Source organism: Brachyistius frenatus, unplaced genomic scaffold (assembly GCF_029030835.1).
Source record: "Brachyistius frenatus isolate BFR_SWC_R1_liver_20210118 unplaced genomic scaffold, ASM2903083v1 Contig_44, whole genome shotgun sequence".
Taxonomy (NCBI): Eukaryota; Metazoa; Chordata; class Actinopteri; family Embiotocidae; genus Brachyistius; species Brachyistius frenatus.
Window position 1 is genome coordinate 851,852 of NW_027210643.1, and position 21,805 is coordinate 873,656.

The window sequence follows — 21,805 nt, forward strand, 5'->3', positions numbered from 1 at the left end:
ATACATATGAATGGAAATTCATGCAGCAAATTTGAACATTTTCTCTTTTGTAGACCGACACAGACTCCACACGTCTTACCTTCCTGTTGGCATCCAGGTTGGCAGCAGGGATCTGCAGAGTGACCAGATACTCCGTCCTCTTGTTGAGCTCCTCGGCAATGAATCCGGCCTCCTGGGCCAACAGTCGGGCCCGAACTATCTGCTCCCTGAGACGCCGCAGGCTGCGAGTCATCATCGCCTCTCTGCAGCACCGAAACACACAAACACAAACATGCGAGATCCACAGACTGTCCTGGACCGTATATTCGGACCGATCAGACCGAGTGGGATCAGTAAAAGTTGCACACGGTGAAGCTGTGCGTCACCTGTCCTCGCTCCAGCGCCGGACGCGTTTGTGGGGGGCGGGTGACATCATGGCGGCGCCGGCACCGCCCGGCAGGCCCGATGCGTCCAGGGGGTGGGTGGGGGACTCGGGGGTGAGCCGCCTGCGGAGCTGCTGCAGCTCCTGCTCGTACATCAGCCTCTGGCGCTCGAGGGCGCAGCGCTTCTCCTCCTCGTGCTGCCTCTCCAGGGTCTGCAACACCGACTGCAGGGGGTCTGCAGGAGGGGGAGGAACCACAGGACGGATGGAGAGATGAAGACCGAGGAAAGAAGAGTGGAAGACTTTTTTTTTTTTTTTTTTTTTCCGAAAATTTGCAAATATAGTCAGAGCGAGGTCCAGCACTGCAATTTGCAAATATAGTCAGAGCGAGGTCCAGCACTGCACACTAAAGTGCAGGAGCTGCTCAGTGCAGGAGCTGCTCAGTGCAGGAGCTGCTCAGTGCAGCTCTTGATGGTTTCACTGAGAAGGATGGGAAGCTTTGAAAGACTTGTTCATCCTGAGAATGCAAATTGTGTCATTGTTTAGTCACTGCAAATAAACTGGAACAACTTCACAGTTCGCAGTCTAATATTGACCTCATTATCTCCCTTTTGGCAGACAGACCGTCCTGATGAAGCGCTGCATTCTTCACACATGCCAGATCACAGCCGAGAATAAAGGACTTCATATTGTAAATATTGGAATTGTGAACTGACATTTGAACAATTTCGGCTGTAAATATTTGGATTATTCTGCACAAACTGTTTGGAGGAACCTGATGGTAAACTGGGCTTCTGATAAAGCTGTTAACCAAAGTGGCTGTAGACTCTGATTGAGAAATAAATCTGTGTATTTGGGACCCATTAATGACAAACAGGTTTGTGGCTGAGAGACACAGACAGTTTCAGAAAGGCAAAGTATTACTGCTGGTTTTGGTATATGAAATCTGATATTAGCATTTTCATAAATTTAGGGATTATTTGAGTTTTTTTATGTCTATGTCTGACCTGATGTAGAGGGGTGATCCGGACAGAAAAACACAAAGTACATTCACTCTGTCTACAGATTTTAACTCTCATATACCTTATAGTATATATACGGTAGTATTTTTAAACATCTAAACATATTCATCCAACCATCCATCCATTTCTGCCACTTATAAGAGGTCGGGTTGTGGTGGCAGCAGGCTGAGCCAGCTCCTCTTGAGGGGTACCCTAAAGTGTTCCCAGGCCAGATGAGATACATACACTCTCCAGTATGTTCTGGGTCTACCGCTAGGTCTCCTCCTGGTTAAACATGCCTGGTAAACCCATAATGGAGGCATCCTAATCAGATGCTCGAACCACCTCAAGGGGTCCTGAGGTGAAGGAGCAGCGGCCTGAAGACGGGGCCGTCTGGGTACCAGGTCTTGGCCCGGTGGCCCAGTTGGACACAGCCCAAAGAAATGACACGGCGCTCTAGATAAACGTGACATTTGTTCAGTGTTACCATTACAGGCGCCGTGTGTGTGACTTTAAAATGGTACGACTGACTAGTTTAGCGGACGATTTGGAGCATTTGAAACAGTGTTTACCAGTGCCAGTAACAATGATGGTAAAAAACATGTTTTTGATTTGGGTCAACATGTTTCAGAAACCTGTGAACAGAGTGAATTTACCTTGTTTACACAGTGACAATGAAAGCATGACTTTGTATGTGCAGCCTGACACCAAAGCAGGGACGTACAGTTGAAACCAGAAGTTTACATACACTGTGCAAAAAGACACATAACACTTTTTTTCTCACTGTCTGAAGTTAAATCAGACTAAACCTCTCTTGTTTCAGGTCCGTTAGGATTACCAAAATTATTTAACTTTTGCTAAATGTCACAATAATGAGAAAGAGAATATTTTAGAGAATTTTTCATTACTTTCTTCAAGGTCAAAAGTTTACATACAGTTCCTTAGTATTTAGTAGCATTGCCTTTGAACTGCATGACTTGGGTCAAACGTTTTGGGTATCCTTCCACAAGCTTCTTACAGTACTCTGCTGGAATTCTGGCCCATTCCTCCTGACAGAACTGGTGTAACTGAGTCAGGTTTGTTGGCCGCCTCGCTCGCACACGCCTTTTCAGATCTGCCCACAAATTTTCGATGGGATTCAGGTCAGGGCTTTGTGATGGCCACTCCAAGACATTGACTTTGTTGTCCTCAAGCCACTTTTTAACTATTTTGGCAGTATGCTTAGGGTCATTGTCCATTTGGAAGACCCATTTGCGCCCAAGTTTTAGCTTCCTGGCTGATGTCCTGAGATGTTGCCTTAATATTTCCAGGTAATGTTCTTTCTTCATGATGCCGTCTATTTTATGAAGCGCTCCAGTTCCTGCTGCAGTAAAACAGCCCCACAACATGATGCTGCCACCTCCATGCTTCACAGTTGGGATGGTGTTTTCAGGTCTACAAGCTTCCCCCTTTTTCCTCCAAATGTAACGGTGGTCATTATGGCCAAACAGCTCCACTTTAGTTTCATCAGACCACAGGACATGTCTCCAGAAGTTAAGGTCTTTGTCTTGGTGTCTTTTTGCAAACTATAATCTGGCTTTTTTTTATGTTTCTTTAGGAGTAATGGCTTCCTTCTTGCTGAGTAGCCTTTCAGCCCATGAAGGACTCGTTTTACTGTGGATAATGACACTTTCTTACCAGCTTCAGCCATCATCTTCACAAGGTCTTTAGCTTTTGTTCTGGGGTTGATTTGCACATGTCGGACCAAAACACGTTCATCTCTGGGACACAGAGCCCGTCTCCTTCCTGAGCGGTGTGATGGCTGGACATTCCCATGTTTATACTTGCATATAATTGTTTGCACAGATGAACGTGGCACCTTCAAGCATCTGGAAATTGCACCCAAGGATGAACCAGACTTGTGGAGCTCCACGATTCTCTCCCTGATTTCTTGGCTGATTTCTTTTGACTTTCCCATGATTTCAAACAAGGAAGCAGAGTGTTTAAGGTGTGGCCTTAAAATACATCCCCAGGTGATTTTTGATTTTGATTTGATTTTATACACTTTATTAATCCCCGAGGGGAAATTTCTTCACTACAGCAGGGGGGCTCTCAGGGGGGAGATGCTGCAGCAGGCTGCCACTAGCGCGGCGCCAGGTAACCTGACCTGAGGTGCATGTTTTTGGATTGTTTTTGTGCCTTCAATTAACTCACATGTTGTCAGTTAACCTATCAGGAGCTTCAAAAGCCATGACATCATCATCTGGGCTTGCCCACGTTGTTTAAAGACATAGTACTTTTGGTGTATGTAAACTTTTGACCTCAAAGAAAGTAATATAAAATTCTCTAAGAAATTCTCTTTCTCATTATTGTGACGTTTAGCAAAAGTTAAATAATTTTGGTAATCCTAACGGACCTGAAACAGGAGAGGTTTAGTCTGATTTAACTTCAGACAGTGAGAAAAAAAGTGTTATGTGTCTTTTTGCACAGTGTATGTAAACTTCTGGTTTCAACTGTACATCCATGTGTAACAGGTAGAGGCAGCCATCAGCATCAATAATTATACTGCTTCAAAATGTTCCAATCAACAAGCTTACAAAGGCAAAGATGGGTGATCTCACTTAATTCGGATGTCAATTGAAAATAAAATCTGTTTATATTCTAGAAGAGTCAAAAAAATGTCTCAATGTTGACACATTTTTAGAGTTTTTAGGATCTGTTTTACCCTGAATTTCTTCCCTTGTGACACAACAATGAGCAGTTGACTGTGTAAAATGATGAGTAATGCACGGTCACCGCTTTCACCACAGCTGCTAAATGCACGAATATCCGTGTTGTTTCTTTTCACTTCGTTCGGTCTCGGTCCGACTCACCGTTGTTGCCCATGCCTTTCATCATCACCTCCGCCTGGGCGAACTCGTAACCGAAGCTCAGCTCACTCGACACGTCGCTGGACGCGTCCAAATCCATCTCCAGACGGTCGGTGCTCAGACACGTCTTCAACACGGCTCCGCCGTCCTCATCCTCGCCGCCAGCGTGGACCATATGCCTGGGGAGGTTGATCCTGTTGTGTGTGTGTGTGTGTGTGTGTGTGTGTGTGCATGGACAGGTGGTGGCATTGAGACAAAGAGGAAGGAAAGAATAAGGAAGAGGTTTTTATTGCTGCATGTAAATAAATACCACAGAGATGTTACAGTGGGAACAGATTTGAGCACTTTGTCATGTGAACATTTTTTGAGGGGGAACTGTGTTTTAATAAAGCTAAATTCCCCATAGAGCTGTACTCATTTACATATTTTTCTGTTTCTGTATTCAGACAACAGGGCGAGTATGAATTAGTGACTAGAACTTTGCCCATTAAGACTCAATGTTTTTTTTTACCTGTGACTTTATCTGAAAAAAAAAATCCCCACACACATAATTTAAACAAGCTGTTAGACAACAGCTGTGTAGTGATTTCAGCTACATTTACATGTAAAATGGTCATTCAGAGAAAAAAAATACTTTCTGTCACACAACGCACGGCCTACGTCAGGCCGACTGAATCACAGCGTGAGGTGTCAGGTTCCAGTTGAATCGAGCAAGTTGTATGAATTGTGTGGTTCGTGTTTCATAATCAATCCGTCACTTTGAACACACAAAACGTACGGGTCCAGGTGTGACGATTAAGTTTGTGGTTCATGCAAATTGCAGGGGTTTCCTCAGGAAACAGAGAGAGTGAATGAGAGTTTGCTTTGTCGGACAAACAGACCTGAAGAAGTGGTTGTTTCCCCACAGGATTCTGTCGCCATGATGAAGCTGCACTGGGCTGGTGACCGCAGCTCCATTCACCCATGTGCTGCAAAGAGAAAACAGAAGATTTCAACGACAGGAAATGACAAGTGTCAGTGTTGCAACTGAAAAAGTTACAGTATAAAAGTTCATGCTGGAAAATAAATAGAAAATGTAAAATGACAATATATTTATAGAAATATGAGGTTGTATGTTGCTGTAATTGTCCGACAGCAGATAATTTGTTCTCATTTGCCAGGAAGCTCAACAATGTTCTGAACTGAACAGTGACACCAACAACTAACAAAAGGTAAAGTTGGTGTTGAATCGTTGTTTAGATCTTTGGGTTGCTTTACTTGTTCTGAGATCAGATATTATTTGATTTAAAACAACCAAATATTTGTATTTAACTTTTCGTTCTTTTGGTGGTGGAAATGTGGGGGGGGGAGTCAGATAATTGTTTCGAATATTTCTGCAAAGGCATCAAAAAATAGCCGTGTATATTTTTAAGCATTAGCGTTGAAACATTGAAACAACACACAAATATCCACTTGTTTGCCAGATTTTCAGCAACATTCGCATTCATTTGGAACGTCTGTCAACTGGATGAATTCAATGTCCGATATTCAGCCTCCTTTTAGCTCTTCTCTGGTCACCACCAGCGGAAAACGTTGGTCTCGTTGGCGGCTAAACGCTCCACTATGTTTGACAGGTGACTGCAAACATTATCAGCTACTTTTGGAAACAACTGTCTGCTGCAGCTCGAAACAAAATGTACTAAACACTGAAGTCATTTTTTTTTACCTTTAAGCGTTCAGAGCGAAGAACAAAAACGGTTTCCGAGTAGTGATTTGAATTCGTGGTGCACGGAGCCGCTGCCTGTGAAGTCGCAGCGTGTTGGACGATTAAGTGAACGCGGCTTGCTGGTTTAGTTCGCTGGGACCGAGTGCTTACCGAGCGCTGCGGTGAGGACTGAGCACGACGCCGCTGCTCTCCGTGATGTCGATGACGCAGTGCTCGGCCTGGATGGCCATCCCACACAGCTGAATGTCCTGCGAGTTGGCCGAGCCCACGCGCGTGTGTTCCTGCACATAGGAGAGATGGGGCCAAAACACCCAGCGTTTACCATTTAGAAAAGAATGAAGATACAGAATGTGCAAGTGTGCATCTGTTTGCTGTTATGCTGAACAAGTCCCTCCAGGAAATGTATACTTCACAAAAAATGCACTTCTGCACTTTTGCTTTTTCAACAACAACAACAAAAAAAACACATTTCCAATCAGCAAGGATCTTAAACATTTCAAAACCACAAGCTGGATCACTGGAATGAAAGAAACCGGAGAAATGTGGTCTTATAATTCTGATTAAGTAAATGAAATAAATAAATACGTTTTAAACACTTCCTAACGTAAGGGGTTGCACTTTGTCTCTGTGCATACAGTATGTGTTGAATTAATATGATTTAAAAAGCTTTTAAAGCGCTTATTTGTACAGTAATGTAGCCTTTGTATTTTACATTGCAGTCACAGACTGCAATTTAAAAATGGAAATGTGAAAAAACGATGGGAACAAAAAAAGTACTTTGTGAGAAACTTTGCTGCAAAATTCAAAGCAAAAAAAAGAAGAAGAAAGAAATACTCTGGAGGGCCTGACAATATAACACTGGACTGGGTGTGTTTCTGTCTGGTACCTTCAGGTAGTAGACCAGCAGCTCGTTGAGGGCGGGGTCAGCGTTGAGGTTGACCAGAAAACACTTGTCGTCCACCAATCTGATGCCGGACGACTGCAGAGAAATGCCCAGGCTCTCCAGCTGCTTCTGACGCTCCTGCAGAAAACTCAGGTTACATTTAACACATGAACTCAGGAGTTGGTTATTCTCTTCTGTAGCTGCTTGATAGAAGAATGAGAAGTTAAAAAGAGAAGAGCTGGCCTGAGAAAAAAGTGAAATAAATGAAGTTGAATGTTGAATCGAGTCAAACTGAATGAACAGAAAGAAATTACTCCAATTTTGAATTCATCTGCTCAGATTGATTTCTTGTGTGAAGTGTAAGTAATGCATCAAAAAGTCAATGACCTGTATTTGTGTGTGTGTGTGTGTGTGTGTGTGTGTGTGTGTGTGTGTGTGTGTGTGTGTGTGTGTGTGTGTGTGTGTGTGTGTGTGTGTGTGTGTGTGTGTGTGTGTGTGTGTGTTACCTGTGCAATAGCCTCAGTCTTGCTGAGTTTCTCCGCCCAGGTGACGGTCATTTCTTGGATCAGTTTCTCGGACTCTTCCAGTCGCTCCTTCAGCTCGGGTGCCTTCATAGACTGAGAGTGACAGCGGCCGCATTACACTCCACACAGATTACCGAGTTATCCACAATATTCACAGGCTGAACGAAGCTACGCTCGTCTGAACCTCGGCCTCGGTGAGCTGCTCCTTCAGCTTCTCCACCTCCTCCCGGAGCTCGCGGATGATCCTGGCGTTAGGGTCTTCGTTCACCACGGCGTGGTTCACGATGCTCTTGGCCCTGTCGGCGTAGCGCAGGGTGGACAGCGTCTCGTCGTAGTTGTCCGCCGCCGGGCTGATGGTGGCGACCATGGCGGTGCGGCTGTTCCCTCCGAGGCTGTCCTGCAGGCACAAACACGGCTTTAACCTCAGTGACAAACCGGAAACTCTGAATGGACACAAACCTTCTGGGAAAACACACCTGCACTGTGGAAAAGACAGAACATCCAAAATTAAAGACTAATTTACAAACTTCAACTTAAAGTTTTCAAACTGGCAAACAGAGGCTGTTTCCTACTGAGCACAACTAATGAAAATAACCAGCGGAGCCTCGAAACTTAACAGACAAATGAACTAAAAGCACACCAAGAAATTAATCACTCAGAGACTTTAAAGTGGATTTTCCTTAGATCTAAAAGACGCATACTATACATGTCTCCTGTGGTGTATGAACGTGGGTCTGCAGTGCAAGAACAACTGAAGCTGAAGATGCACAGAAGTCCTCGTCCTGCTGGGGAATCTGTACTAACAAGGTTTCTTATTGTCTTTTTTTTTTTTTTTTTTTTTTTTTTTTGTACCTTGAGCAGCCAAGTGAGCACAGAGTCTCTGTAGGGAACAAACTTGCTCTTGTTCTTCCCGGCTCCCTGGTCAGCCAAGGCGGAGATAACTAAACCCAGAGTGCTGAGAGACCTGGAGGGAGACAACGAGAGAGGAGACAGAGAGGGGCAGTGAGGGTCGGATAAAAAGTCCACAGAACATCAGAGGGGTCTCGGCTTGAAAAGGCAGAGTACAAATCCTTCATGGTGTTCAGGGTCACGTCAATTTTTTTTAAAACTTTTTCCACAGTAACGCCAACCAAACATCGTGTACGAGGTTCCCGATACAGAAAAATAAGTGTAGACAGAAGACAAACACAAGAGCATCCACTGATCCCCTTTAAGAAACACTGCTTGGTCACTTCCTGTAGAATCACTGAGTTAAAAACCGTCTTCGCTATCGAGCCGTCGATTTGTTTTCTGTCGACTCACTTGTTGATGTTGCTGCCTTCTTTGAGCCGCTCGCCCGCTGCTCCGGTCTTCGCGGCTCGCTCACTTCCAGCCAGATCCACCAGACTCAGCTTGCTCACCTTCTCGCCACTCGTCTGGAGCGCGACGTATGATGACACACAGAAACACGCACGTTCATGTTTAAATCCCTCCATTGGATGACGACGTTGTACTTACAGAAATTTAAAGAGACCCTCAACACATTCATGGAGCCTTGCAAAAATGACTAATTAATGGGGGAACACTTATACTGATATTACATGAATTTACTTCAACATAAATGTACAGTACATGCTAATAAATAACGTGCAAGATAATTTGAAGTAAAACAAAAAAAGGACAGACAAAAAACAATCAATTCATTGATTCACAGATAATTAATTGATAATAATCAATTCAGATCAAACTAAAGAGCTTTATTTGTTTCCACTCATCCTTGGGTGTGACAAGTGCCTTTAGTTTTATATCACTGTCGATTGAATATCTTTGGACTGTTAATGAGCAATAAGTAAACAAGCAATAGTCATTTTGGGCTGTGGCACATGTTAATTTCAGGCCATTTTATGAACACAGCAGTCAAGTGATTTTTCGATCTACCAGCATACAATGTAGTTTGATGACGGGTTCATTATTTAAAAAAAAAAAAATGACTGAACTCTCATTCACACTCAGCAACACCCGCTGATGCCGAGCAGGATCATACAGTGTGTACGAGCGGACCTGGAAGAAACAAGAGGACAGCGTCTCACCCCGGAGCGCAGGTCCATGAGTGTGTGCGTGAGGATGATGTTGAACACAGCGTGGGAACGGCTGCTCTCTTCGTTCATGTTCGTAGCTGCCACTGTGCGAGATTTATTACCCTCCGACATCAGAGACTCGATGTCCTGTCGACAACACGAACAACACAAACAAACACGTATCCATCTTGATATTACCTCTTTTTTTTTTTCTCCCCTCTTGGCAACACAATGTAATAAAGAGCTAAAAAATAAATACAGCTTATAATGTTTGTGTTACCTTGTAGCAGGCCACAGCCAGGCGGGACAGACCGTCGACGTAAGGCCCTAGAACTTTGTGCTCTCGGACTCTCAGCGCCTGTCGACTCCTGTAGAAACATGGAGACAATTACAATCCTCTCACTGAATAGAAATAGAAGTGTGATTTTGTGAAACACTTGAGAGTGAGAGGATCAATTTCGTCAACTTCCCTCTCTGAATGAACAAATAAAAAATGAAAGGTGTTCGGATCGAGTGCCTTCTACTTCAAAGCAAACAACTGACATCACTGCAAAAGTAGAAGATAAGCACTGTTACCAAGAGGAGTACAGTATGTACTGGGATTTCATTATCTACACATCCAACTGGCATCCTGTAAAAAAAAAAAAAAAAAAAAAAAAAGCAGTCTCTCCTACTATCACTGAAAATATTTTTTTATGTGTCATTTAACAAATTTTGTAGTGCATCTGTTTCACTTCAGCTTAATGAGAGTCTCTACAGAGATTTTCTGGCACTAACATTTGTGCTAGTTTCTCTCTGCGTGTTAGGGTGTGTTGGGAGAGGCTGTAGGTCAATTGGTAGAGTGGGTTGCACACTAATCAGAAGGTTGGTGGTTCGAACTCCTCCTGTCCACATGCTTAAGTGTCCTTGAGCAAGACACTGAACCCTAAAAAAAAAAAATCCTCCCGATGGTGTACCATCGGTGTGTTGTAAGTTGCTTTGGATAAGAGCGTCAGCTAAATGAAATGTAATGTTAGAGCCCCGCTACACCAAATGGAACCGAGGAGAGCCGGATGAAGGGAAGATAACATTACGTTAAAGTTGACAATAATTACACTCGTTACGATGCTGTAACTACAATAAAAGCCAACAAGAGGGATTTAATAACTGACAGGTGTCAACCACAAGGGTCTAAAATTCTGACCAAAATATCTGTTTTTTTATCTGGCCAGACAACGAGCAGCTCTCCTGCTGATACAGCTGCACCCAACAGACAAGCACAGCAGGACAGGTTTGATCCATCATGGCTGTCTGAGAGGAAACACTTCCGGCTCCACAAGACCACTGTTGGTAAGGTTAGATCCAAATGTAAAGAAAATGTCCACTCAGGCTAATCTAACTCCATACAGTCTTGTAGTACCGAGTCCGTATCCCCCCGCCTCCCCCCCCCAAAAAAAAAAATCAGTCAGCCTCGTGGAAAATACTGCAAAGTGGAACTTTTCATGCGTCTGTTGCAATGACAACTTGGCCAGTCCAAGAACAGTCAAGACTTATTCACATGAGAACACCAGACCCTGAGTGAAAATACTGATATGGCATTGAGAAGTTGTTTTTAAGCAGCATGAAGCCTGAATAATGAATTGCATTGAGCTATAATCAAAACAGAGTCAGTGAAACTGGAAGGTCCAGAGATGAAATACAGTCTGTCCCGAGACTCTGTTTTAGAGTCAGCGAAACTAAACAGTTCCTCACCCTTTGGGGTCGAGCAGGTCTCGGACCTTCTCGTTATAAATCTCCATGAAGGAGACCTCCACGGTGAAGATCTCCCCCTCGCGGGCCTCCTGCACCGTCCTGCTGAACAGCGAGCTGCAGAGCCGAGGGATCAGACCGGGCTGCTCCGCTGAGCCCATCATGGTGTACGACTTCCCAGAACCTGGAGACACACAAGTTTACAACTCACACAGGAAAACAGACCGGGCAATGGTCAAATGATCGGATTTTAGTATGTTTTATTATGTTTTGGAAGAGAAACACGCAAAACTCTATTTCAAGAGTCAAAATGTTATTTTATGTCTCTGGAACACAAATACACAATAAATGATGAACAAATCTTCCTCAGCTGCTCACATGCTGTTGGTCTCAAACATAAAACTACAGGACAAATGCCAATATTAAATAAATATTAAAAATGAAACTGTTATGTAGTTGATAGATGCCGTGGAAGCAAGGGAGAGATAAAAAAACAACAACAACCTCTAAATGACAAATTAATACAGATGTGGAGAGTGAAGTTAATGACAAAATAAGACCCCTTCAACAAAAAACTAATTAAAGTGCTTGTTCAGACACAAATCTGAAAGTCTGAAAATGGGAGTGAAAGTGAAAAGCATCTCGGCCTCTAATGAATGAATGGCGGTGTGGTTTGTTAAGGTGCTAATGAGACCCAAAGCAAAACCAGGATATAACAGATACATCAGGCACAAGAGGTTCAGAGTCTGCTGGCTCTTTCTGTAAACTTTTTTAAGTTGAACTAAATGAACCAACACACAAATATTAGCTTGAGGTTATTCGAAGCTATTTCTGCAGGTGTTATTGAATCATATGTAAATGTCAGAGGGGATAATAATATTTTTACAGGGGGCAGTTGGAGGCGCCATTAATCATGTCTGAACTAGATACTTCAGTTTCAGGGTGCTGGTTGTTGTTCATGCTGCGTCACTTTCCCACTGTCATGGCTGGTTGGAAAGCTTTAATAGAACACAGCCATGTTATTAGTAAGGGTTGGTTTAAAGTGTCTCAGAGATAAGATGTTTCTTTTCAAGTTCTTCCAAACATCCATGTTGTTGGAAGGCAGAAGACAAGTTGGCAGTCATAGAGATTAGAGTGATTGCAGCTTCATTTAAAAGTGTAGATAACGGCGCACATTTTCAGATGCTTCTCTGAGACAGTTCCTGAGACAGTTCCTGAGACAGTTCCTGAGACAGTTCCTGACTCGTCTCTCACCTCCACACAGCCGGCCAATCACAGCATGAGGTGAAGGTGAACGTCAGATTGCTGGTTACAGAAATGATTTTACACAGACCCTCCTGCTGCAAAATGTTTTTCATGTCCAAAATAAACTACAGGCTTCATCTGTTGTGTCTCGGTCAGTCCCATGTTTTTCTCAGTTTGACAAAGACTGTCCCATAAATAAATAAACAAACAACTAAAATCATGCAAGTTTTGGAAGTAATATTTGGTTCACTTGTACAACCCTGTTGGGACACTGTGTAAAATGTAAATAAATAAACCCATATTTAATTGAAAATGTTTAAGTTTAGTTTAAATTTGATGCAAGCAACACGTCACAAAAAAGTCAGGACAAGGGGCAACAAAAGACTGGAAAAGTAGTTTCAGGCTAAAAGAAGCACCCAGTTGAAAATCTCCCAACTAATTAGGTTAATTAGTAACAGGTCAGTAAAATGATTGGGTGGAGAAGGAGCATCTGAGGGAGGCCGGGTCTCCCAGCAGTGAAGATGGGGAAGAGTTTCAAGACAGCGTGGGCAAACAATTAAGAATTAGCATTCTGTTTTTATTTACATTTCCAAAAGTCTGTAATAATCAGAAACTAAAAAAAAAAAATCAAGAGGTATGATTGCACATTCACTGAAATTAATAATCTGCGAGTGCAATAATAAAACAGCGCTACGATGATTGGACTTCTGTTAAAAACAATCCAGCGTTATAATTCTTCCTTTTGCAAATATAAAAGTTACCCGTCTGTCCGTAAGCAAAGATGCAGGCGTTGTAGCCCATGAAGGCGTTATCGAGCAGACTCTCTCCAAGGCACTGGAACACCACATCCTGACCTGCACACACACGTCACAACACACATCTCAAAGTACGGACTGGAACAAGCTCAAATCAGAAAGTTGACTTTCAAAGTGACTTAAATAGCAAAGCTGCATGGAAAAAAAAATTAAATAAACAGAAACCACTTTACTGGGGTGTTTTCACAGATAAGTGCATGACTGACTGTTCTCAGACAGATTTGATACAGCTACCACACGCTGATGAAGTATTAAAACCTCTCGCACCGTTACGATTTGAGGGGCAGCAGTTCTGCTTTTAAAATAATTTGAACCACAGAACCAATCTAGAAGTAAATAATGTTTAACTCTTCATCCCGCCCACCCAGCAGCCCCTTTCTTCAACTCCATAAATAGTTCAAAAACATCAGGAAACATTCAGTCAGGGGATAAGTTTAGGAAATGACTCACCAGCCCGTGACGTTACACGTGAGCTAGAAACACAAGGCACCAAATATAGAGGAGCACAAAACCCTGTTCAAATGCACCAACCTGCAAACTTGTCTGTTTGAGATTCATCGATAGACCAGAAACAGTGATCGTAGGCAAAAACCTGAGGAAAACACACAACATACACGTCTGGATTTACACATCAAACTACAAATAGAATGACAATTAAATCACCATGAGTTTTAATGGCAGTCAAAGTTTAGTGAAATATTTACCTTTGGCTGATTCCTGGGGGCAGAAGAGAGACATGAAAATATTAGTTAATAATCGGCATTGAAATGAATCTATCACGGTTTAAAAATCTTCCCTGCGTCTGTATCACGGGTTTTTTTAAACCGTGACAGGAAACCAGGACAAAGGACCTCGCCAGCACAAGAACATGTGAAAATCTTTATTGCACGGCAACACAAGCAACGCCAACACTATTTATTCATCTGACATTTTGGTGCAGCTGAGAAGCACTTTTCAAGAGTCCGAACACAGCAAAGACATTTTGGAGGGACAGCAGAGACTAAAGGTCACACTGTAGCCTTTTTAATATTCATACAAAGTCTGCTGAGACCTGATTCAGCAGAACTGTCACCTCACTTCCACACAATCACACACATTCCCACCTGGAGGCTGTCCAGGTGGTGGCTGTTAAACACATTTCTATGTTTCCCCACTAAGTGAGTCTGGGCAGTCTTCATCCACTGACCCTTCACAAGATTGCTTCTATAACCTTTCTATCTATTTTGTGCTTCTCTTTCTTGGGGAAATCGGGAACAGTTTTTCAACTTTTAATGTGCTCTCATCATGAATTAAATGAAGCGAGCTGAAAGGAGAAAAACTGGTTTGCCACTCTGTATATGCAGCAAGTCATGAGGGCTGTAAAAAGAAGAGTTCTTGGAGTAATGGATGCGTTACCAAACAGACACATGTCCTGAGGTGGAAGAAGACGAAGGGGCATCAAGTCAGAGCCACTGTATGACATCCAATACCATAACCTACACCTAGACTTCCATACCAGTTCCTTAAATATCATTTGTTTTCAACAAAATTTGCTAAAATGCATTTTGAGAAAAAGAAACTTGTCAGAAATCTTTAGTTTCCATGCGGTTTAGGGGGGAAGAGTGTAACCCAGCTTGTTTTCTGTAGCTACAATCTACAAATGTTTCCTGAACACCTCACGTGCACATCTACATCGGTAAATGCTTAGATTTTCTCCTGTTTTCTAAACGCCTCACATGCTATCAGTAGAGGCTGGCTAGCAGCACACAGGCGTACAGTCACTGCAACGCACGCAACGCAGACAGCTGTGTGGTCAGAAGTTAGTTTGAAACCATTGAACTACAGCATTCTAATGTAAGATTTATTTAAATTGAAACCAAGTGATTTTATGGGATTTTTCAGGCCTACATAGAGGCAAACACTTTGGCTTATTGAAGCTCATGACATTTACTCAAAATGTGTTTAAACAAGTTTGGTGTCGAATGAAAAGATATTTTTTGATAATATATGGTATCGAAGTAAGTCTGCTGCTGCCATATAAGTATCGAAGTTCGGTACCCTAATGACACAACATTTCTTATTGGAAGTTCAACGAGTTCAGGCAAAATATATACAAGACATTAAGGAAGGGGTTCTGCAATTGAAATGTATTTTCATTGTATATATATGTTTTTCTGTGATGTCCACTAGACGACCGGCTGCTGCTGTTCGGCACAAGCAGGGGGCCCTTTATGTTTTTGTGCCCTGGGACCAGTCATCTCATAATCTGTCCATGCTTAACTTAAAAAACTAACTGTCACTGTGATGGGAACGTCCTGCTCACAAACTGCATGAGGTTCTGACTCATTAAAATGCATTAGTAACGTGATCGTGTGATCTCTGAAAAGGAACCAGGGATTCAGTAATTGTTCTGGCAGCTAAGAAAAGTGCCACAAACAACTCATCAGCACAGGAGTCCGGGTCAAAGCCGGCAGAGTCAGAACGGAGTGTTTCAAGGACATGGGGCCAAACGTGTGTTAATCGTAGCAAAGCTAAAATATCTGTCAAGGTGACTAATCCCGTTTGGCTCCTTGTGCATGGAGCGGGGAATGTGACCTCGAGCAGCACTAAGAACCTCAGAGGCTCACCAGTGTCGACGGCCCAGCAGAAATCGCTGCATTCTTGAGGGAGCGCTTTAAAACAGTCTCTGTGTTGTCTGCTCACACCGGCCAGCGTGGCGTCACATGCATCAGTCACCAAACCCATCACCACATTCCAGCAAGTACACATCAAATTCAATTATCAAACATGTTCAACGCTCCGGAGCGGCTTAGCAGTGTCGCCCATCCCCAGAGCAGCATTTGTGTTTTAGGCGAGTCTCGTCCAAATCTAACATGAAGGATTAGGTGCCATTTAACCCAAGCGGCTCTAATCAATGTTAAGACTGAATCATGTGATTACTTGAATATGAAAAGCGCCATCTGTAGGGTTGATCTCAGACAATTTTCCCTGACTCAGCTCTACTTAAGGACCCTTAAAGGATCCGTAGGTAAGATTTAGGGGATCTATCGGTAGAAATGGGATATAACATTTATAATTATGTTTTCATTGGTATATAATCACCTGACTCTAAGATTCATTGTGTTTTTGTCACCTTAGAATGAGCCCTTCAAATCTACATCTTTCACAGACCCTTCTATAATTCTATGGAAGTGCCTTAAACTGTGATACCACCAGGTGCCACTAGAGGTTGGCTCCAAAAAGCCTCTGGCTCCATCGACTCCTATTCAACTTCTCTCATAAAATTCTAAGTCAATCAAATTTCAATAAGAGTTTTCTGTATGTGTTTCACTAAATTCCCTATTTCAGATTAGTTTCCTGGCGGTCCATCTGAAAATAATCACATCATTATTAGAAAATAAGCTTCAAAAAGCCGTGTTTTGAGAGGGGAGGTCTGTTTGATTGATAGGCAGGTTACGGTTATCGGTGGGCGGGACGTAGTATCGCCGTGTTTCCAGTCAGACCCCCCCCCCCCCCCAGATTATCCAAATAAGGTCACTGTAAGCCGCTCAGTACTACCAGGAAGTACACTGATGTGGTAACATTTTCAAACATTTCAAAGGAAAAACTAAACACCATTGTGTGGGAGAAACTACAGTCGCATATGTCAGGATGAAATATATCATCCCTAAAAATCAGCAGTCTCCAGGGACGCCTCATTTTAAAATGCAGCACTCGAAAACACAGCCTTCACTCAGGCAGAAATATCAATTTTGGGTTTAAAAAAGGCTGCAAATGTAGTCCTGGCCACACAGACGAGGGAGCTGTAATGAAACAAGGCCTCCCTATGTGAGACTGAGCCGCGCCATGAAAGAGCAACATTAAGTCCTGTCCTCTCCTGGGCTGCTGGGGACATTCCTCAGATAACTGGCCGAGCTTTGCAGCTCCAAGGAGTCACTATAGGAGGAGGAGAAGGAGGAGGAGGAAGAGGGTTGGTCAGCAAGTCCACGACCAACGACTCTTTCCAAGTTTCACTGGCTTACAATACACAGTCCTCCTGGGTGGATAGTGCACAGAGAGCAGTTTAGAAAACATTTGTGTTGCTATAAACAGACATAAAAGCTATTCAAATTGGCCCTCTTATCAAATGCTGTCTAAATCAAAGCACATGAGGTAAAATAGGATATTACAATTACTGTCCTCTTGAAGTTTTGAAAGCAAGAACAGGGCTTCATTAATCTCCACCATCTTGAGGGTCTGACAGCCCCGGCTGTGTTCCTGTTAGCAACTACCGGGGGGGCCGTAACATATTAACACCCTCCAAAGGGCCTTGCAGCATTTCTATTAAAGCTGTCCGGCAGTGAGCTGACTAAGCACAAACCTTATAGAAGTGGCTGGTCAGTGACTTCGCCAACAAACAAAGCTTAACACACATTTTGCTCTTAGCACCAGGCAGTCTGTTGGGAAACTGATAAAGAGCGGCTCGATACAGAAACAGGTGCTTCCGAGTAAAAAAAAAAAAAAAAATACAACACAAGCTCGCTGGCCGATAAAAATCAGTTCACCTCTTCCACTTTTGACCTTTGTGCTGTTCTGGGACCGGTGGAAGTGCTCGTCTGCGCTGCACCGAGCCTGTAAAACCTGTTCACATCGAGCCCCAAAGGGGACGCATACCGCTGCCGAAGCATGTCAAGGCAGGGGAAACACACGGACACATACACACCAAAATATGCACCAGATAAGTGGGGAAATATGAGAGTCTTATCGTTCCACAAAGACAGGGATTCATACTCTAATGTCTGCAGGAGGGGATCGCCCCAGGGCGTATTCACTGAACAAGGTAACCTGAGCGTGGACCAGGACCTCCAGGGAGCATCGACCTGACTCACAGCACGGCTGACGTACGGAGACTTGCCACACACTCCCTGAAGCGTGTCTCTAAAATGAGCACAATCCAGCACACAATTTGGACCCACGGCATCCATCTGCCATTTTGTCACCATGTTTGATGCTTGACACGAAATGAGACTTCTGAAATCCTAAACCAAAATTTTCCAAAGCGACTGGTAGCATGAAGTTTAATTCTGCATCATTAATCTGAATCCAGGCGTGCTCTCCTCTTTGTTCTTCTTCCTTTAATGCACGGCCGACTACCTGAACAGGACTGATCTGGAACAGACACGCCTTTTGTAAAGAGAGCAGCGATGCAGGAACGACAGAGAGGGAGGAGGAAGGAGTGGAACGGAGAAACTAGGAGGATGGGTGGGGTGAGGGGAAGACCTGAGCCTCTTCCAAACCACCAACCGGACCAGCTGGTTAGAATCTGTATAAACTTATCTGCCACTGATCTAGAGGGAATTAAATAGGAGGAACTAGGATCTTGTAAATATTGTTTGTGTACACGTGTGAATGGGGCAAGACACCACGTAGAACCAGGCTCACCTCAAAGTATTGGTGCCTTCTCAATGGCATCCAACTACTCTAAGGAGCCTTTACTTTTCCAGTGGAAGTAACTTCTCCAAAATGTGGAGAAAACAGGGGAAACGGTCATGAAAGTGATGTAGAGATGAGTGTTGCCAAGTTCCACACGGAGGACAGACTAACGGTTATGGTTTTTCCCTCATTGCCAAGTCTCAAGTCTTATTATGAAGTCGGAAGTCAAGACCAGTAACAAATGACACCATAATGAAATGTATTGACTTAATATTTCATGTGACAAGTTGACGCTTTTTGAATGGTGGCCTTCACTGGTATCACACTTTAAGGCACTTTGGCTTCACTTCTCAGCCTGGGAGCTCACATCCATTTTTATATAAAGTTTATACTTGCAGCTGACCTTTCACGTCACGTGCCTCAAGCCGACACCTCTGCTATAATTACCTACAAATATTTCCTCATTGAGAGACGAAGCCAAACAAATAACGCGTCTACTCAGGGTGACTTCGCTGTCGATAGAACCAACTAAAGATCAGAACCTGAAATAAATAAAAAGTAATCTGCAACCGGATGGAAATTTAAAAAAGTAAATGATTTTGATTTATACTGATGATGATGCAATAAGCCAGCGTGTGAAAGTGTGTGCCGCTTACCGGGGGTCTCCTTTGTTCACATTAGTGATGGCTGAATGCAGAACTGTCTGGTTGCCCTCCATCTCCACCACACATTTTGTTTTTAGGTCTTTTTCTGGATAGAGGAGCAAAGGGACATAAATTAAATGATAACATGAAAATAATAGTCCAATGTTTGGACTTTATTAATGTAAAAAAAAAACAAATAGGCCGTCTGATCATTTTCATGTACTATTTAAATGATTTCAAAAGTGCTGATAAGTGCTCTGGTCATTATAACTTTCCTTCACTGAAAGCTGAGTGTGTGCCACTTTCTCGTGATCATAACACCAACAGGTCGTCACGGAGAGGCAGGAAACTGTTTGCTTGATGATGATTCATCCAGGACTCGCCTGTTCAAACATTACGACCAGCTTACAACTCCCAAGGCAGGCAGTAAGGAAAAGCAGAGTCACACCTTCTCTTCCTCATTCCTGCCTGACAACAGGAGCTGTTAAAGACAGCGAAGGAGCTGGAACGCCCTGTCACAGCAGGAATTAGGGCCCATGTACAGGAAGATTTTGGAGCTCAACGCTTCAATGAAGTTTTACAAACCTTTAGAAAATTTAATTGGAAAGGGTTATACAAAATTAAAGTCATGCGGACGGCGCCGCCGTTCCGCAACACAACCGTCTGTCAGCTGACACTTGAGGGCTGCTCAGCTGTTGTCAGAGGTATTTAGGCCAGTGAAAGTGTATTAAACATGTCAGAGCACGGTGCATTACAGGCCAATCTGTCAGGATGTGATGTCACCGTCCCTTTGACGTTTTTCCACAACACAACTTTTCCAAGACGAGCCCAATAGATCTTTTCAGAGCCTAGGGGGGGAGCTAACCCTGCAAAACACAGGAATGAAGTTTCTTTGCTTGTCAAAAACTACAAACTTGTCCTGGCCTCACAAAAAACAAAGAACAAAAAACAAATGGTCTCGGGCAGAGTTCATAATTCCCACAGGAAGGTGGGTAGAGTTGCTGAAAATGGCTTTAAAGGCAATAAAGGAAAAAAAAAACAGACTAAAAAGCATTAGTGTCGTGCTGCCCGAGTGCACAGGAGCTACGCGCAGACATTTCTTTTCTTCAAGTTGTGAAATAACGTGGTCAAAGATTTCCTGATGTGGTTCAAACTCATTTACATGTTTTAAGTGCTTGAAGAACAAATTATCTCTAAAGTGTATGTCACGCAAGGGAGCCAATAAAAACAAATGGACAGGTCAAAGTCTTCACACTGACATTTCATGTGTTTTTCCTGATTTGCTAAGTCAATTGAACACCTGGTTGTGATCTGCTACAGTTTGCTCCTTTAAAAGGTGTAAGTTAATACAAACTCAATACTTGCTGTTCAAATTAAAAGCCCTCAATAGATAAAAAAAAACAACCCCTGACCACGCTTCTTCTTCTTTTTTTTTTTTTACATTTGCAGGAGTGTGCTGTGACTGAAATCAGGTAATGATAGAGTTGAAGACTGCTAAAAAAAAAATTAAAAAAAAAAAAATTCGTATAGTTGACTTTATTCAATTACAGCACTGGAATTAAACATCGTTGACTACTGTATGTAAACTGTAACACGACCTCACGCACACGCGAGCTCATGCACGCGCGTTACAGGTGCGCTCCAGTCTTTCAACAAATAGCACCACACTGTTAAGGGTGTCGAGGTGCAACAATTAGTCGACTGATCAACATGAATTTAACTCTTTTTGTTTTTCTGTGATTCTAGTTGAGGAAAAGTTCATATTTTCTGGTGTGATCGTAAACTAGTTTTTGGTTGTGAACTATAATCGGAACAAAAGTCCTACTTTCACTGTGCAGATATGTTTGTGGGACGTCACGCTCACCTCTCCGGTTCATGGGTCGCACGCGGACAGCGACCTTCACGTTGGAGTCACTGAGGCTGTTGTCATCCATCCTGACCTGCGGCTCGTGAATGAAAGGACACCATTAAAACCAGTTACACTCCGTTTCTTTAAACGCAAGGACACCTCAACGCGCCCATTATTCTTGTCATTTTCCCCCCGCCGCAGTAGTCTGTGCTCTGTTTATTATTATCGTCGTATTTACACTTTTAAACCCCGGTGTGAACAACTTGTGAGAAAACCTCCGCGACGACATAACAAAGTAAATAGAGAGGAGCAGTGTGGACGAACCGTGTGAAAGTGCGCAGTTGCTCCGCCGTCCGACTCCCACCTTCCGAGTGCTCACAGCAGCTAGCCGGGGACGCTAACGAGGGCTGGATAACCGCAGCAAACATACAGAAGAGCGGCTCAAAAAGAGTTCCCAGTGACCGCTGATAAATGAACCTGGCCCCCCCGGTGCAGCGCTCTGTGGACACCCTGTTTGAAAGCGTGAAAGCGCTCCGGCCGGTCCACGGGTCCGTCTCTCCCCGGGGCTCCTCCACCTGTTGTATTTCCTGAAACTTCCCGCACAGATCAGTCAAGCCATGTCAACTCGCAGCTAAAGGGATTTGCGGTGAGATTTAGTCAGTGAGCTTCCAAGTTCCTCAGCTGCTCCGCACACACTTGTGCCGCAGACACGAGAGGGAAGTCAGCGCCACCGTGTGAATCCACATGCATTAC

General features: G+C 43.4%; 1 protein-coding gene across 2 annotated transcripts in view; it reads right to left on the reverse strand.

Moving 5' to 3' along the window:
• LOC138623516 (kinesin-like protein KIF13B) overlaps window positions 1-21,730 on the reverse strand; it is a 42,129-nt gene extending 20,399 nt beyond the window's left edge. For both annotated transcript variants that reach the window (XM_069703075.1, XM_069703074.1), the window contains exons 1-19: window positions 21,377-21,730; window positions 21,068-21,143; window positions 19,216-19,309; window positions 13,873-13,885; window positions 13,700-13,760; window positions 13,115-13,207; window positions 11,112-11,292; window positions 9,661-9,748; window positions 9,393-9,527; window positions 8,626-8,738; window positions 8,176-8,287; window positions 7,508-7,720; window positions 7,306-7,416; window positions 6,803-6,937; window positions 6,067-6,197; window positions 5,093-5,179; window positions 4,215-4,405; window positions 366-597; window positions 80-242 (exon numbers count right to left, since the gene is read on the reverse strand). In XM_069703075.1, coding sequence (XP_069559176.1) covers window positions 80-242; window positions 366-597; window positions 4,215-4,405; window positions 5,093-5,179; window positions 6,067-6,197; window positions 6,803-6,937; window positions 7,306-7,416; window positions 7,508-7,720; window positions 8,176-8,287; window positions 8,626-8,738; window positions 9,393-9,527; window positions 9,661-9,748; window positions 11,112-11,292; window positions 13,115-13,207; window positions 13,700-13,760; window positions 13,873-13,885; window positions 19,216-19,309; window positions 21,068-21,137 — 2,223 coding nt within the window. In that variant the 5' untranslated portion in view covers window positions 21,138-21,143; window positions 21,377-21,730. The remainder of the gene's footprint in view (window positions 1-79; window positions 243-365; window positions 598-4,214; window positions 4,406-5,092; window positions 5,180-6,066; window positions 6,198-6,802; window positions 6,938-7,305; window positions 7,417-7,507; window positions 7,721-8,175; window positions 8,288-8,625; window positions 8,739-9,392; window positions 9,528-9,660; window positions 9,749-11,111; window positions 11,293-13,114; window positions 13,208-13,699; window positions 13,761-13,872; window positions 13,886-19,215; window positions 19,310-21,067; window positions 21,144-21,376) is intronic.
• Window positions 21,731-21,805: the final 75 nt, after the last annotated feature.